The 18,208-nt window shown below is 31.9% G+C and overlaps 1 protein-coding gene across 1 annotated transcript; it reads right to left on the bottom strand.

The window, feature by feature from the left end:
* Nucleotides 1-8,579: 8,579 nt before the first annotated feature.
* LOC139527479 (uncharacterized) lies at nucleotides 8,580-18,194 on the bottom strand. Its single transcript, XM_071323002.1, has 9 exons — nucleotides 18,182-18,194; nucleotides 17,109-17,307; nucleotides 16,158-16,262; nucleotides 14,816-15,122; nucleotides 14,087-14,208; nucleotides 13,289-13,418; nucleotides 12,557-12,712; nucleotides 11,019-11,138; nucleotides 8,580-10,081 (listed from the first exon to the last, which is right to left on the bottom strand). Exons 1-9 carry the CDS (start codon nucleotides 18,192-18,194, stop codon nucleotides 9,416-9,418), a joined length of 1,818 nt encoding a protein of 605 aa, XP_071179103.1. The 3' UTR covers nucleotides 8,580-9,415.
* Between the last annotated feature and the right edge of the window lie 14 nt (nucleotides 18,195-18,208).

Below are 18,208 nucleotides of genomic sequence, written 5' to 3'. Positions count from 1 at the left end.
ATGTCATGCTTCAAGTCCCGTCAGAACCGAGATCTTTAAAAACTAATAACCATAGGCTTCCAAAGTTAGACTTACCCTATTCTAATGGAGATATTCTCAAGTGGCAGAATTTTTGGGATTGTTTCGAGTCATATATACACTACAACGACACATTAACGCCAATCCAGAAGTTTAACTATCTTTAAGCCCAGCTTGAGGGAAGTGCCGCGCAAACAGTAGAGGGATTCGCTTTGACTAATGATAACTACGAAACCGCAGTCAACCTTATCAAAAGAGGGACAAAAGATACCAAAGGGACAGTCAAACTCATAAATTTAAAACAAACTAACAACGCCATTGCTAAAAATGAAAAAGACAAACAAACAACAGCACACACGACACAACATAGAAAATTAAAGAATAAACAACACGAACCCCACCAAAAAACTAGGGGTGATCTCAGTTGCTCCGGAAGAGTAAGCAGATCCTGCTCCACATGCGGCACCCGTCGTGTTGCTTATGTGATAACAAATCCGGTAAAAAGTCTAATTCGGTAGGTCACATTCAGGAAAGGGAAACGGGGATTGTATTTACGACTTAAGGAACATACCCGATATCATTTGTGATACGGTTATTCCATAACGGTCAACCAACTCGTGATGACGTCCGTAAAATTTGCGAAGGGATGATTTCAACTTCACCATTTGGAACTCTTGGTTTAATAGCTTCCTTGTGAGCAGCAACCCTCTAGATAGGTTATCAAAGATATGTTCGGACAACCTAGCAAACTGGTCCATGCTTACACAAAAGCACTCATGAACTTACCCACACCGACAAATGATGCATTTAGCTTGAGGTCTTACGGAGACAAACTTGAATCATATGTGCGAGGATAAGAGTCACTAGGTCAAACACCAGAGATGTATGGTTTGCTTTTGGTACCAGTAGTTTTGGACAAGTTACCGATTGACATACGAAAATCTATTGCACGAGAACACGGAAGAGATAATTTGATATTGAATAATCTACGCAAATCTATAACTAAAGAGATCGACATACTCGAACCTGGAGAAGGAGTCACAGATTCAGACAGATTTTACGCCACTGCATTTTTCATTGGTACGCAATCACATACATACAACATACAACATATATTTTTCCAGACTTCAAGGAGCTTGCCACACTTAAGAGAACTTAAACTTGCACATTCTGTGCAGAGTACAGAACGTTTTGAAATCGACTTACTCATAGGCGCCGACCACTATTGGGACATTATCGAGGACAAAGTTATCAGAGGAAAAGGACCCTCTGATTTACAGTCAAAGATAGGATATTTATTATCAGGGCCAATCAATAAAAACATCAACCAGCCGTCAAAAGTTAAACGATATGTCACACAAGAACACAGCTATTGACAACGAAAAAGGAAAGTCCATTGCAAAGTTGTCATGGAAACATGACCATCCAGATGATATACCTTCAGGTATGATTGTTGCCAAAAGACGACCAATTAACACATCGCAATGTCTCGTTCAAAAAAGATCGCACATGAACCCGTTTGAGGAAAATTTCCACGGAATTAACTTACTACCAAGACCGCCCAAACGAACACACCCTCCACTGGTGGAGTCAAGAAGCCACTAGATACAGGACAAGAACTTATAACGCGTAAAGAAAATTACCGCCTAGTGAAGCTACCGTGTATGAAACAGAAGAAACATCCATGAATGGACTATGAGATTAACTTTTTGTGATCAGTTAAGGTTAAGTGACTCGAGTATTTTATTTGATTAATTTTAAATTTATTCATCTATATTGTGAATTTACACTTTTTTCGTTAAAAGTATTCAGAAAATAATAATATTATCTTAAGGCTTTTAAATCAAACAAAAGAATATATGCATGTTTTATTGATTTTAAAAAAGCTTTTGACACTATAAATAGAGAGGCTCTGTTGCACAAACTTGGTGAATATAACATAAATGGACCATTCTTTAATATTCTAAAAGATATGTACAAAGAAGTTTTATTTGCAGTTAAAGTCACTGAAGGCATTACTAATATGTTCCCTTCCACAGTTGGAGTAAAACAAGGCTGCATTCTAAGTCCTACCTTATTTTCTTTTTATATAAATGATTTAACCTCAATGTTTGATAACACATGTGATCCTGTAACATTACATGACATAAAATTGTCTAGTCTTTTATATGCTGATGACTTAGTATTAATATCAGAATCCTCAGAAGGTTTACAAAATTGTCTAAACAAGTTAAATACTTATTGTGAAAAATGGAACTTGACTGTCAATCTTGACAAGACAAAAACAATGATATTTAATAAAAGTGGTAAAAAACTTACTAAAGACAAGTTTGTATTGAATAATGAAGTAATTGAATGTTGCACAGAATATAAATATTTAGGTATACTATTCAAGCCATCAGAAATTTTCACTAATGCAGTAAATCTCCTATGTAAAAAAAGCTTCTAAGGCATTGTTTTGTATAAAAAAAAAATACTCTACTCAGATAAGATGGATGTTTTTTCCCATATGAAACTATTTAATTCTTGTGTTAGCCCAATATTACTGTATTGTAGTGAGATATGGTCGCTAAATATTGTGAAGAACAACAAAACTCTTGAATCTCAATATTTATCTATGGAATCAGTAAAACTCCAAATAAAATTTGCGAAAGGTCTTCTAAATGTTAATTCAAAGGCAGTAAATACAGCTGTATTAGCTGAATTGGGAATGTACCCTATTGGTATACAGGCCCTTAAGTCTTCTGTAGGATTTTGGTTACATGTTTTAAAGTCAAATGAAAATGAGTCATTATTATAGAATGTTTATAAAGCTAACAAGCAGTTAAATGATGGATTTGCTTCAAAAGTTAAAATGCTACTTTCAAAATTGAATTTCACTCATGTTTGGGAAAATCAATGTACCTTCTCTAAAAAAAGATTACTTTTAGCCATCGTGAAGAAGATCAATGAAAATTACATTATATTTTGGAGAAATTGTCTCTTTAATGATGATAATTCAATAAATGGAAATAAACAAAGAACCTACAGAAAATTTAAAGTAAAGTATGAACTAGAAAAGTACCTTTTATTGAATTTAGATAAAAATGTTACAAAAAATTATGCTAAAATAAGAATAAGTAATAGTATGCTGGCTGTTGAACGTGGTAGATACAACAAAACAGCTTTAGAAAATAGAATATGTCCTTTATGCCATAAAGAGGTGGAAGATGAATTTCATTTTATCATAACATGTTCAGAAATTAATAAAACTAGGATCAAAATGTTTGATGAAATATCTAGTATTGTCCCCTGTTTTAATTCAATGAGTGAAGAAAACAAATTTGATTTTATATTTTCCTGCGAAGAATGTGATATTTTACTTATCATTGTTAACTACATAAGTGAAATGTATAATGAAAGAAACAATTATAATGTCAATATATGAACTGTGTAATTGATGGCTCAACTTATAATGTTATATATATTATAACATATTTTTTATAACATAAGCATAATATTTTAATTGATAATTTTAAAGAGGAGGCATGCTGTCAAAACAATGCAAAAATAGTATTATAATTAATACTTAAATAATCTATGTTTTTGTTTTTCTTTCAATGCTACATGTTTGTAGTGTTTAATGACTATCGTTTTGTATTTGATATGCCACTGTCTGTTTGTTTGTTTTTGTTGTATATTTTAGTAACAATCCTATTGTTTGGATTTTATACTAATAAAATTCTTATTCTTATTAGGTCTTTCCACTTTTCTGTGGAAAGACCTATTGTTTTTCTTCTGATTATTTTTTTTTTTCTTCCGCCTAATTTTGTTCTTGCAATAAACATTTGTTTCGCAATATGTCGCTTAGATATTTGGTATATGATATCGAACAGTTTATGCGCTTTTGAAATTTACCCTGCGTAAACGAATACTTTTCTTTGTAGGAGTTATCTCCCCAAACACTGTTTTCCTTGTTAGCGCAACTCCTTCGCAACCGTAAAATATTATGACAAATTTATTTTACAAAATTGCTCGTTATATCCTTCGCATGATTTGTCCTATTTTGACCGAAGCGATATGAACGCTCCATATGAGAGTTATTTCCCCTTATGCATTTGTTATAAGTGATATGCATTTCTATCTTGTAAACCATAAGTGCTAGAGACCTAGAATCTTTAGATTTAAGGTCCTTGGTCCAAAAAAATGAAAATTAGGTCAAGGTCAAAGGTCAAGGTCAAATTCTAAATTTTGATTTTGGCTTATTTTCACTCTTTTTCATTATTTTTATAAGATTTCGACAAATTAATTTTACTAAATTGTTAGTTGCGACATGTCGTAACTTAAAAATTTTGATTGGAAGGGTGCGTAGACAATAAATGGGAGTTTTTGCCCCTTTTATATTTAGAATTATGCGTAAAGGGATATTACTCATGAACCATACATAATACAGACCTATGGTCTTTTGATATGGAATCCTTGGTTTATGACCTTAAAATTGAGGTCAAGGTCATAGGTTAATTGGACGTTCTAGATTTTGACCTTTGCTTGAAATTCATATTTATACATCATTAAGCCATAGGAACTGACATTTTCAACTGAATTTTAATATTTTCATATCAAAATAGATACTTATTGGTGGAAAGACCCTCAATTGTTCTTTGAACAATTGGTTTTTAATTCTTATTCTTATTCTTATTCTTACATATTTCACTTTTTGTTGGCCCCCAGAATGTCGGAAAATACGCGAAGTACAAACATTACGCTATGGTAACGTTGTTACCATAACGCTATATTGTGTGACGTTATATTGTATATGCATTAGCTATCACGACGATTAAACGTATATAAAGCACAACGCATGCATTGAATAATATCCTTCAAGTTCTAATAAAACACACTCTGCCGCAGAGCTATCCGAATCTATAAAATAAACTTTATTTGCTATTTGTACCAATATTGGATATTTCCTCTTTGCTATGATTGAAAATCAAATTGAATTTCTTATTTTGTTATATTTTAGAATGGTTTATGGAAGCCCTGAATCAATAATTTGATTTCGCAACTACTAAAACTGAGGAATTAAACAATTTTTTGGGCAAATTTTACGCTGAGGCAACACCAAAATGTTCCGAAAAAAAAGTCAACAACCAAGTCAAAAGAGTATCACAAAACCTCAATGAAAAATAGAAGGGAAGCAATCAACCGCCACATTCATGATTTTGATAGGGATATTGATAACGTTCGCGATAAGGAATTTAGGAAGGCGAATGAAACTCTTGATGGAAAATTAAAGAAAACCTCAAAAAAGGTGTATCTCTTCCTACAAAACATAAACAGATTGCAACCCTTAATGATTTGGAAAATATAAATTCCTACCTGTACTCATCTGATGAACCAATTTTCCTGAGATTCCGTGTGTTGTATAATATTGCTATCCATTTGTGACCCGTTGTTATAGAATTTCATCATCAACCACGATAAACTCGTTTGAATTCCACTTTGATGAAAACAATCGTGAATTTTCCTGCTTGTCACACGAAATGAAACAAAAATTGGCAAGGCAGATAAGACCACCGAGAATCTTTCACTGACAAACGAATGTATTCATGTGAAGGCAATCGCTCTCCAATTGCTTCATTGAAATTGCTGATTTTGAAGACTGATCAAGATGCAGCTTCACTTTTCAATCACATTTATAAAAATGTGTTTTCGTCCAAAACTTCAAACATTTTACAACTATGGTATACTAACAAATCTTACCAATTCACAATGGCAGATGTGTCGAAAAATTCCTTTTGTAGTGTTATGTACACAGCTCATTGTCTCTGGGCAACAGCGATTAAAGCAATGAGTGACGCTGGCTCCAAAATCCGATATATTATGTATACTATGTATATGAGCGGTCACCGAAACGAGGCGTCTGTACGAAGCTACAGTTGGGACTATTCTACCCTCCAAAAGACATCAATGAAAGACACACTTCCAACTCTATCAACATGACGCGAACCACCACAGACTGCGATGGCAATGCCGATTGCTGTATAAAACAAACCTGCCAATGACAGTGTGATCTTAGTTTTGGCGGTTCGTGACACTTTAAACGTAAACACTATGAAATCGCCTCATAGTCAAACAACTTCATGTTGTCTTGGCTTATTTCTAACTCAGCTTTACATAACTTTACATTTCAAATCAATAATCCACTGTAAACTGTTGCTTTTGGATAAGAGTTTACCTGTCTCATAACATTCAAATGATGGCCATGGCAGTTCATTCATTCTCTCACTCTGACGTTGTGTATTCACACGCCAACAATGTTGTTAATATTAATATAAATAATATAAAATATTCCTTGAGCCTTATGTTTGATAGAAATTCATTTATGATGAATGGCAATAACTTATTTTGAATTTATTGAACTTAATTTTTGACTCTTCACAATTTACATAATCTGCTTCGCCATTTTTTAATTTAATGAGGGCTTTTTTTCTTCACGTACCATGTTAAAGGTTGGGGTGTTTTATCGTTCATTGCGGTTTAAATACAAGGAGATTTTTTTTTCGATTTTCTTAAATCTCCTCTTTCATGAATGAACCAGAGTTTAATGTGGGACTCCCGTTTATGAGAGATATTTCATAAGATGGTTTTGCAAAACCATATTGTTTAAGGCTATGTCGGATGGAAGAACAACATATTTGTCCATGACAGGACGATAATGGATCCGATACCCCGGACTTCTTAAAATGGTCAGAAACCTGTTTGCTCATAGGATATCATGAATGTATTTCTAAATCCATAACCGAACGTCTTTTATCCATGCATATAAATTGTCATGTCATAAATGATGACTTCCCATTTGAAATGAATTTTGTTAATCTCAAATAGAGTAACGTCTGAAGGTTCCTGATTCCCATTTCGGAGAACTTATAACATGTTCTCGGATTAATTTGCACTTCTCGTAAGTGCAAATTGGAACCACATTTTTTTTTAAGGTAGAATTATCAAACTTGGCAATAATTTACCTATCCCCATAGGTAAAGCAATTTTTAAAAAAAAAATGATATGTCTCGCCCCGTTCGGCAGTACGGGTGAAATTAGTGCCAATATCCCATAGGATTTTTTTTTTTCCCTTAGGATTTTTCAAAATCCTACAGGATATTGAGAAATCCTGTAGGATAAAGTCATAATCCTACAGGATATTTTTAATATCCTATAGGATATTTAAATCCCTTAGGATAAAAATATCCTATAGGAGATAAAATATCCTATGGGATAAAATTAATATCCTACAGGATTAAAATTCCTATAGGATTTTTTAAAAATATCTTAAATCCTATAGGATAAAATTTATCCTATAGGAATATAATTGAAGACTATTTTCAATAAAAAATGTCCCTTAGGATTAATTATTTCTCCCCAGGGATTTAATATGTCCTATGGGATATTTTTTCTCCCTTAGGATATTTAATTTTCCTAAGGGATATAATTTGTCCTATAGGATATTTTATTTTTCCTAAGGGATATAATTTGTCTTATAGAATATTTTATTTTTCCTAAGGGATATTATTTGTCCTATAGGATATTTATTCTCCATTATGATTTTTTTCTTTCCCGTAGGATTAATTTTGTCCCTTAGGATATCTTTTGTCTTTCAATTTGATAAATGTAAATTTTGTGCTATGAGAGAGTTTTATCCGATTTGCCTTTTTTCCATAAATATATGTATGGTGTTGTGTGTACGAGTGTTTTGATTTTGATTAAAAAACAACCATGCAAGACGCTCACAGGTAGTCAAGATGGGAAAACCTTTATCCTCAATATATAATTTTTTTTTATTGTAGTGTGATTGTTTGATATCAAAATTTGGCAAATCATTGAGTCAATAAGCCACAACTAAAGGTGCAGAGCCTTAATAACCATCATTAAAATGAGAAATGACAATTTCTTAAAATACAATTGCAAACCAAATTTCAGAAGTTTTTCCTTTCATTAGAAATGACATTAGAAACAAACTCTAACAAGTAGACTGCAAAATTTTCACAGCCAAAAGCCATATATATGTGACTTTAGTACAAACAAGTAAAATACTGTAAATTCAGAAATTAATGCGAGGTTTTTATTATTGCGAAAAATGCGACTGAGTTGTAAATATTGAGAAGCTTAATATTCCCTTTACAACACAACGTCATTAAAACGTTTCACTGATTTTACAGAGTTATCTCCCTGTAGTGTTAGGTACCACCTTAAATGATTAAATTTAAAAACTCTACAAATATTTCACACATTCTCTTTTTTCTTTTAATACACAAACTATAGAACAATGAGGTGCATTGGTCATAAATGGAAAATGAAGTACCAGTATAAAGTTGATGAAAGGCCAACCTAGAAACTTTCACAAACTTAAAAGAGTTAAAAACTGTTCTATTATACTAAGACAGACAAATAATAAAAAAGACTTGTTTTTGACATAACATATTTATTTTGTATTTACAAAAGAACTATGGAAAATATACATATAAACACATTTCTCTCTATTTGAAAGTAACACAGGTAAATCATCTCAGATATACATGTATATATATTTATATATTCATTAGTTGTCAATAATTCAATGCAAAAATCACTGACTTATAAAAGAAATACCAGTAAAAAAAGTTATGTTCTATTGTCTACAATGTTACATGGATACATTTCAATTGAAGATTTCTATTTTTCACCTTGTACAAAAGAAAAGGAGTAAGGCCACAATTACTTATTCTTATTACAATTCTCATTAAATGACTTATTGATACACTGCATTCTAATTAAATGTGGAATCAATAAGAAAATATGTATCAGTATTGATTTTCATGAGAAAAAATCAGCTTAAATCAGCTTTTATCCAGAAAGTTGATACTAACCCCATCTTCCTTCAGAATACAAATAACTACTCACAATTGAAAAATAAATAAATGATACTAATATTGACTTCACTTGTCAAAACACATACAATTGCAATTAAAATATTATCTACAAATTATTTTTTTATATTAACATATGTACATTTGTGAACATTAAAGATATACACTGCTATACATAAAGAATTAGTTTACAAAATGATCATGAATCAGAATTCCATACAACAATGGCAAAATACAGTACTGTACATTTATGCAAATGATTTTTTTTACAGAAAGACATCTGATTAAATATGTTGTCATTTATCATGCATATAAAATGCTGAACTGTCTCCACTAAAGGACAGCAGCTACAAGTTTCTGAGTAAACCTTTTAAACAAACATACAGAAATCATTTCATTTAAAAATTTGATGCTCATATGGCATAAGAAAATTATTTATCAAATGTTCCTAGGACATGTAGGAGCTAAATATATACAAAAATACAAAGTATACAGAAGAGAATAAGTTTGAGTTCTTAAACTCGTGGTCTGTGTGTTACAATCCGGACAGCAGTATTTCTTTCAAAAGTTTGTATGTGATTGTTGATGGCAGCCAACAAATTACCTTCCACAGCTGGTTGCTCATGTTGAGGTATCTTATATCGTCCCATATTTTGTGGCAAAGGAGTCTTAGGTACAGGGCGTCTTGTTTTCTCCAGGGTGGACAGGTAGTTCAGCCACCAAAGTTCTTCTTCTCGGTTTAGCTTCCCATTCTGTACCCATTTCGGAAGATCTCTTCTCATCAGTTGAATAATCCCACCAATCTTTTCCATGTTTGGTTCAACCTTCTTTGGCATATCTAGCGTCTGCAATATGTCAGTCAGCTCCAATGTTTTGTATGGCGATGACTTCAAAGGCCACTCTTTCATTGCTAAGTAGACTCTCTCTCCATCTTTCGTCAGTTTAAAGACATGCTGACTTTTAATCCCAGCTAGACTGGATGGATACGCCATCTGATCCCGGAAATCGTAAAGGGATTCCATATGTTTCGTGATGGGTTGTGGTGTAAATGATCTTTTAATCAGATCCAAAAGGCTTGGGATGGTTGTTGTTTTTTCTTTTGATGCCTTAACAGATATCCTGCTGAATAGCTGATCAACATCCTCATGGGTGTGACCCACCATGAGGAATGTAAGCTTAATCTGCAAAACAAAACAAAAAAATATAGCTTTGTAATAACTAATTTATGCTTTAATTTCAAATCTCACACAGTTCAACCAAATTTAGTGAGTGCCAATACTTTTTGCAGCACATTAGAAATAACAAAAGACCACATACTGAAATGTATTGCCTGCTCTACTGACCATTGATTTTATTTCCAAAGCCCTAAATATGAAGCATTATTTAATGTATCACCAATAACAAGGCTCTGTTATGATTATGGAAGTATCAACAACCTTGACTTGCTATACAGCTGTCAAAAAATTGGTAGGGTCTGTGTTGAAGACCATACTCTGACCTATAATGGTCTACTTTTACCAATTGTGACTTGGATGGAGAGATGTTTATTTGGTATTCATATCACATCTTCTTATATTATAAACAAATCTTACAGTCAGTCCCTAAACCAAATAACAGAGTGAGACCAAAACACAAAAAATTATCAATGAATCATAAAAAAAGGATGGAGGCCAATAAAACTTGCTGGACAGGTATCTTAGCTATCTACGCTGGAAATATTTCAATACATCTTATACAGTTGATCTATTGCATACAGTATTGGAAAAAGTGATAAACATAAAAAAATTGTGACAAATCAGCAAAAATAAATTTGACAGCTTGATTTAACCCCTTTGAGCAATTGTCTTACATTCATTTTTTAGAATCTGTGACTACAACAAGCACTTCTATTTTTGTTTTAATCAAAATTTTTCTCTTTTCTTTTTATAAGTTAGTGATTTTTTGTTGTTGATGAAATGACAAGCATATACTCATTACTGATATATATCTACTCTTTGGTAGAATTTTTGTCTCTTTGACACATTTCCCATTTCTATTCTCAATTCTATGATATAGCAAAAAAGTGTTTTTATTGTTTATTTTAAAATACAATAAATGCAAAAAAAATAAAAAAAATACCTTTTTCACAATTTCCATTTTCACCAACATTGCTAGGAACATTATCACATATTTATTTTTGTTGTCCTTTGGGGAATTGTCAGCTTGAATATATAATGTAGGAGGTAAACCACCATTTTCCTAGAAAAAAAAAGGAATTAGCTTTACATATTATACATCATATAATCACAGTTAAAAGTTATCTATCCTATTACACCAAACATAATATATTTTTTCTAGCTATACAGATTTTAAGTCCAGGCTTAGTTTGAGAAATATGTTTGTTAACTGGTCACACTGCATGAATGACTTGTTTCATTTTCATCTTTTATCATGAAATATTTTTCTTAAAATCAGGTTTAAATTTGTTTTCCATTTTGTCATCCCTTGGCGTTTTAGTAAAGTATAGGGTAGGGTTTTGATCACTATAGAAGCCCATACTTTCACCTATAATTGTCTACAACATTGTCTCTGTGCATAATAAGTTCATTGACAACCATACCTAGACTCTAGTTTAGTCTTAGAGGCATGATATTTTTATTAGTTGTTAGTGGCTTTGAACTAGCTGTCAGATAACTGCGAGTACTCTCAGATCTGTTCCTTGTGTCAGGATGTATAAGTAACCAGCCACGTTCACTTGTATTTTTTGTCTATCTGATGAGTTAAGCCTTTTTCAACTGATTTTAATAGTTCATTCTTATGTTGTACTGATATACCACTGTCCCAGGTTAGGGGGGTGGGTTGGCATCCTGCTAACATGTTTAACCCTGCAACATTATTTAAGTATGTGCCTGTCCCAAGTCAGGAGCCTGTAATTCAGGGGTTGTCGTTTGTTTATGTGTTACATATTTGTTTTTGTTCATTTTTTTACAAAAATAAGGCCGTCAGTTTTCTCATTTGAATTGTTTTACATTGTCTTATCGGGGCCTTCTATAGCTGACTATGCAGTACGGGCTTTGCTCATTGTTGAAGGCCGTACGTTGACCTATAGTTGTTTATGTTTGTGTCATTTTGGTCTTTTGTGGATAGTCGTCTCATTGGCAATCATACCACATGTTCTTTTTTTATACTATCCTTTTTTATATTCAATTTTACAAAAATAAAGTTACTTTTTTAAGTGTTATTAGTGAGAAAAGCCTTCATATGTCTATCCTTTTATGATATCATAGTTATGAAAATGAAGCCACCAAAATTTAAGCTGAATTACATACTTCTTGCCACTTGGCCCAAAAAGTAATTACCTTTAGTGATGTATACAACATCAAGGGTTTTAAAGCAACCCTGTCCAATTATTTCTTATTAAATAGTAATGCTAACTTAGATTTATCTGTAATATTTCCCAATGTCTGTCATTTGAAATCATTGGTTATATTTTCTAATTGGCAGTCATATCACAACTGTAACTTTCATATCTTTGATATTTAAAATTAATGGACTAAAAGTGGCTTCTTTACACTTTAGTTGTTGCATGAATTGCAAAATAAATGAAAATGTGTTATTCTCTCGCATGAAAACTTCAAGTCAATTGTTTCTCATTAAACTTGAGATTTAATACTTACTGCTGCTACATCACCCAACACAGCCATCAAACAATTCAGGGTGATATTACAATCAGATGAAAACTGATCTGTCCATGTAAATGTATAGGCCTTATTTAATCCATGACATAAAACACCTGTAACATGGTGGTGCATTTTTTCAAGAGTTGATTCATTCTGAAAAAAAAGAGGTTTAAAAACATGTGCTCATAATTTAATAACAAGAATGCAATCATAATTCAAAATATTAGCAAACAGGAAGTAGTTATCTGACTTAACTGAAGGTGCAAATGTTACTTATCTTTGTTGAGCTGCAGACCAAATAAAGTCATTGATATAAAATTATGACATGTGTTGAGTTCCTTCAAATATTAAAAAAATCAAAGTAAATGCCAACAAGAGTAAGGTATCCGACAAATCTCATGATGTTTTTTGTATCACACGTCATCACTGTCAAGCTGTTGAATAAATATCAAATATGAGGTCGTTTTATTTAAAGTTACCGTTTCTTGTTTTTTCTTGACGTCACAATAAGCATGATAAGATTCAATATGCCTTAACAAATTAGGCGGAGAGGGTATAAAATCAGCAATTAAGAAAAGGATTATTCAAACATAAATAGGTATGTCATGTCCTAGAAAAATATCCAATGAAATGAACTATATATATTGAAAAGCTTTGCATGTATTATAGACAATATGTTTTGGGGAAATAAATGCAATCTGAACCTTGGTCCTTATAAAATAAATTTACCTTGAAATGTAATGGAAACCGTGGTAGATTGGTTTTAGACTGGTCCATATTGTCAATGATAACTGATGTATACATGCTTGGATGTTCTTTGGATTTCTTAATATGTTTATAATATTTTTCCCTGCATATTCTGAAAAAAAAATCAAAATATAACATACCACTCACAAATAACTAATAGTTGTGCTAATTCCATGACCTTTGTTACCTATACCCAACACATTTTTTAGAAGTGGTGAGTTATCCTAAATGGAATAATTGCCCAACATCAAGGTGTAGTGATGTTAGGAAAAATACATTTCTTTGCACAGTAGTGACTAAACTAACTAAAGACCTCATTGTTAAATGAAGTTGGTGTCCTAAAGTTGGTAATTTCGGTGTCATTTGGTCTCTTGTGGGGGGTTGTATCTTTGGCAATCATACCATATCTTCTTCTTTTTTTTATATAAAAACGGAAGATGTCACCAAGATCAATTACTCCATAACAAGTCAAAAGAAGGATTTGTATTAATTGGCAGATCACAACATAACATCTCTCATCATATTTTCCTCAATAATAGCAGCTTTCAGGATAATCTGACAAATTGCATTAACCCCCAATGATCTTTTTTTTACAATATGTTAGCAATTTCGGTTTGAAGGCATGGTCATTGACCACCTTTAAGTATACTATTAACCCAAGGAGATTGTTGCAGAGATTTTTTATAGAAGAAAAAGTTCAGTTGGGCTAATAATGTTGATGTATTTGTATCAATCATGAAAAGTAAAAAAATCTTTTTTAAGAGTGAATAAAATTCTTACTCTTGAAGTAGCAAGTGTGCTCTTCTCTTGTCTTTCAGCTCTCCCAAATCAATCTTTGTCAGTTTCTTGCTGATGGTTTCTTTAAAGATTACACACTCATTACATTTGCTGAGCTTCTGATACTATAAAGAAAAACAATATTTATTGTATATACATATATATATCTCTATTTAATTCTATGAATGTATCAATTTAAGCATGAAAGGATATTTGTTATCATGACGAAGGAGTTAATTATATAACATAAGGCTGGAGGTATGATATAAAGTCACTGCCATACCAATAAATTATTATAGAATTGCCACATAATTTAATTTATTTTTATAACTAAAAGATTGAAATATAGTTTCATTTTGAAGGTCCATGGTGACATTTAGTTACCTAAATCCATGTCAATGGACTCTTAGTCTTAAGATTAGTTTTACAACACATCATACAACACGACCTTAATTTAACATAAGTGGAGAATAAAAATTATATTTCAAAATCATGTTGACTCAGACATAATTGACATTTTGACACATTATTATTGGAAATAAATTGGTGCTTGTCATTACTTAACAAAAAAATATATTTTGTACATATTAAGCAATTTTGTGAAATACAGATGAAAGCATATATATGTTGAGTGTGCATTCAGATATAATTTAAAAATCTGTATATTAATTTTATCTGCTTATCATTTTCAAAAACCAACATTTTTTGTTCTAAATGTTATTCCATACAAACCTTTGGAATCTTTACATGAGGAAACTCTTCTATCCACATTCCATAGAACCTCTGGTAAGATAAGTAGGGCGAGGCTAAATTCTCACAGGAAGATTTGTAATCGGTCCAAACTTGTAGAATAGAGAGACATGATGGCAAATGTATTTCCAGAATGTCAGGCTGATCATCACCATATCTTTTGCATAGACCTGTCACAAAACTCTTTGCCTCAAGGTACTGCCTGCTCTTGTATTGTTGGCTACATCTTTTGTCAGAATTGTCTAAATCTTCATGAGTAGACCTACATTTCTTTTTCATGTAGTAATACCTGAAAGTTAAAAATGTAAAAAATACAACAGGCTAATACCACTCCTAATTTAAGTTGTTTTATTTACTAGGATTATTTGACATCAATTTGGAAATTCTTTTAAGGAAATGTGTAATTTGTTGATAAAAAAAACCACCAAGACTACTTGATAGAAACATAATTTTCCCAATGCCATTTTTGAGACCTGTCAAAGTTTCATAAATAGCATGTAAAAGAGACCTTCAGAATTTGTTTATGTCTTAAAAAATTGAGCAACACACATAATATAAGGAAAGTGATCATCTGTTATCTGTTTGGATATGTTTAACCTTGCCACATACTTTATTGGCCTGACCCTCTGAATTAATGGCTGTTCCTTGCTGTCTATCATTATTTTTTTTATGATTGCTTTAGCATTAAATCTGGCTATTTGATTTCTCAATTAAAAGGCTTCTTGTTATGTGAGCTTAATAATTAACTCTACAATATGTGGTTTCCATTGTTAATGGCCTAACAGTGAAAAGTAGTTGTTAACAACCTCCTCATGGATAGCTGTTTAATCGGTTTATCAATTCCATAAAAATTAACCAGGTATTTGTAGACTGCAACAGAATGTGGAATCACTTTTTTTGATTTGAACAGATTTGGTTTTCTTGGTTTTTAGTGTTACTTTAAGGCAATACTTTTTAGCTGCCTGTTTTTATTGGTGGGGGAAGCAGGGGTAACCAGAAAAAAAACACCTTCCTTTGATAGTAAAACTTACCATTCTAGTCTAGCTTTTCCAGAAGTAATTGTACGGGAAGGAGGGTCAAATAAAAAAAGTACTCCCCCCCCATACTTTGTCTTTGGAACAGTGCACAATTAAGGTTGGGGTTGAGTGCACCCACATGAGAAGAGTTCAAACCCACAAGCTGAGAGTTGACTGGCTAGTGCTTACAGTAGTTACTACTTATACCACTTGAACAAGGAGTCCCCCTCTCTACTTTGATGTTGGGTTGCCATCATAAGAATGTGTATCCCATGAACTAATTTATTTGCACTTATAAGGTAGCATACCTCCTTCTTTTAATGCCGTACACAATCCTCCATGCATATTCACATACTCTTCTACCAGTCAGCACAAAAGTCAACTGTTTGTCTTCTAAACTGGCATCATTGCACCTGTGTACATGATGAAAAAAAAACAGTTGAAAAAGTATATCTTAAGTCCACATGATTTTCCATTTTAGTTTTACGAACTTGTGTTATGTTAAAATGTCAAAGGTACTACACCTACAATATGACATATTTTTTAACAAATGGTATTGTCACTATTGAATGTTTAAAACTTTTCAGGAGAATTGAATTTTCATAACACATGTTCGATTGGTTATAGATTAAGTTTCATAAAATTGGTCAATAAGATTGAAGCTCTAAATGGGGATGTCCAAGTAATTGCATAATAAATTATATTATATATATATAACAAGATTATCAAATAAACAAAAATTCAGTCCTAGATAATCAACTAATCATAATCATCATTAGGCCCTTGTTATTAATTCAAGACAGCTATAGTCAACAGAAACCATGTACACATGTATATCAGTATAAATAAATTTGGTGTTTTTACTGTCTTCTCATTGGTCATGTTGGTTAAAATTATTAGTTTTATTTTCAATGTTGTCAATGTTGATGGCGACCCGCCCACTCTCATGTTGTGTATTCATCCACCAACATGTATGTACGTTGTTAATGTTAATAAAAATTTATTTGTAATGAATGGCAATAATTTATTTAGATTTTATTGAACCATAAAACTAATTTTTGACTCTTATTCAATGTGAAGAGTCAAAAATTAGTTTTATGGTTCAATAAATTCAAAATAGATAATAGCCATTCATTAAATGTAAATGTACACATAATTGCCATATATTATATATAATCATTCTTTTAATGACATACAGCCAGTCAAGATCAGTTAAGCACACTTGTAGTAAATAAAATTTAATTCATAAATAAACTTACCTTATGTTTCTCTCAATGAAATCTGACTGTTCCTCTTGTGTCTTTTTATAGAACATAGCTCTACAGGTCTGAATTGTCTGGACATTACTGGTGTTTAAACATTTTTTCTCACAGCATGGCGAATTCACAAGGTTGTTGATAACATTGAAGTCTGTCTCCTTGTCTTTTAATACATTTGATGTTTTTTCACGTTTCCTGGCTAAAAAAAGAATAGATTAAAAGTTTTCAGGAGAAATATCAGAGCCTTGCATTAAAATAAAAAAAACAACACTTGTCATTCTTTTCATTTTTATTCAGTGGTCTGTGAATTTGTTTTATTGTTCTTGATACCAGCTATTCATGTCTAATGATCACAAGGAAGCTTCTGTCAAAGTTCCATAAAATCTCATAATGGTTGTTGGTGTTGATAAATATAGATTCTTACATTGATACCAGTGGATTATCAATTTTAAAGTCCGAGCCGCCTCGGCGAGGACTTTAAAATCTATAATTTAACTATCGAGATTGGATAAATCCGATAATCAACGAGTAAATATGTAAGAATCTGTTTTTTTAATGATTAAAAGACATTTTCTTTTTTTTTAACTGAAAATCCCCTTTCGAGTGCCTTTCACATTGCACGCAGTTGTCAATTTCATTAACACCTGTTAGAGCCCTGTTATCATATTTTGATTCATCCAGTTAGCTAATGTTAGTCACGACCCTTAAAATCATCCAATGATCTTTTGAGATCACCAGCAACCACACGTTGATTAAATTTTTTTATAAAATGGGTTCGGAAAGGGATAAATTTCCATAGAATTAGAGAAACTTAAATAATACTGTATATCAATTTTAAAAACAGAAAAAATGTCCTATTATGAATGAAACATGGAAAACTAGATGAATAGTTTTCACTTTTCATATATATACTGCATGTACTATAGTTCAATGTAAATATTTTCTTTATAATTAATTGAAATAATCACGAAAACTGATCGAATTGTAGCCTTTTGTACTTTTTCATTTTACATGTTATTTATGTAAGAGTCAGAGGGGAGGGGCGGTATGTCTTATATTTTAAAGGGTTATACTGTGTAGTGTCATTTAAATATTTCAGT

Source organism: Mytilus edulis, chromosome 1, assembly GCF_963676685.1.
Source record: "Mytilus edulis chromosome 1, xbMytEdul2.2, whole genome shotgun sequence".
Taxonomy (NCBI): Eukaryota; Metazoa; Mollusca; class Bivalvia; order Mytilida; family Mytilidae; genus Mytilus; species Mytilus edulis.
This window is presented reverse-complemented; position numbering and strand designations above follow the sequence as displayed.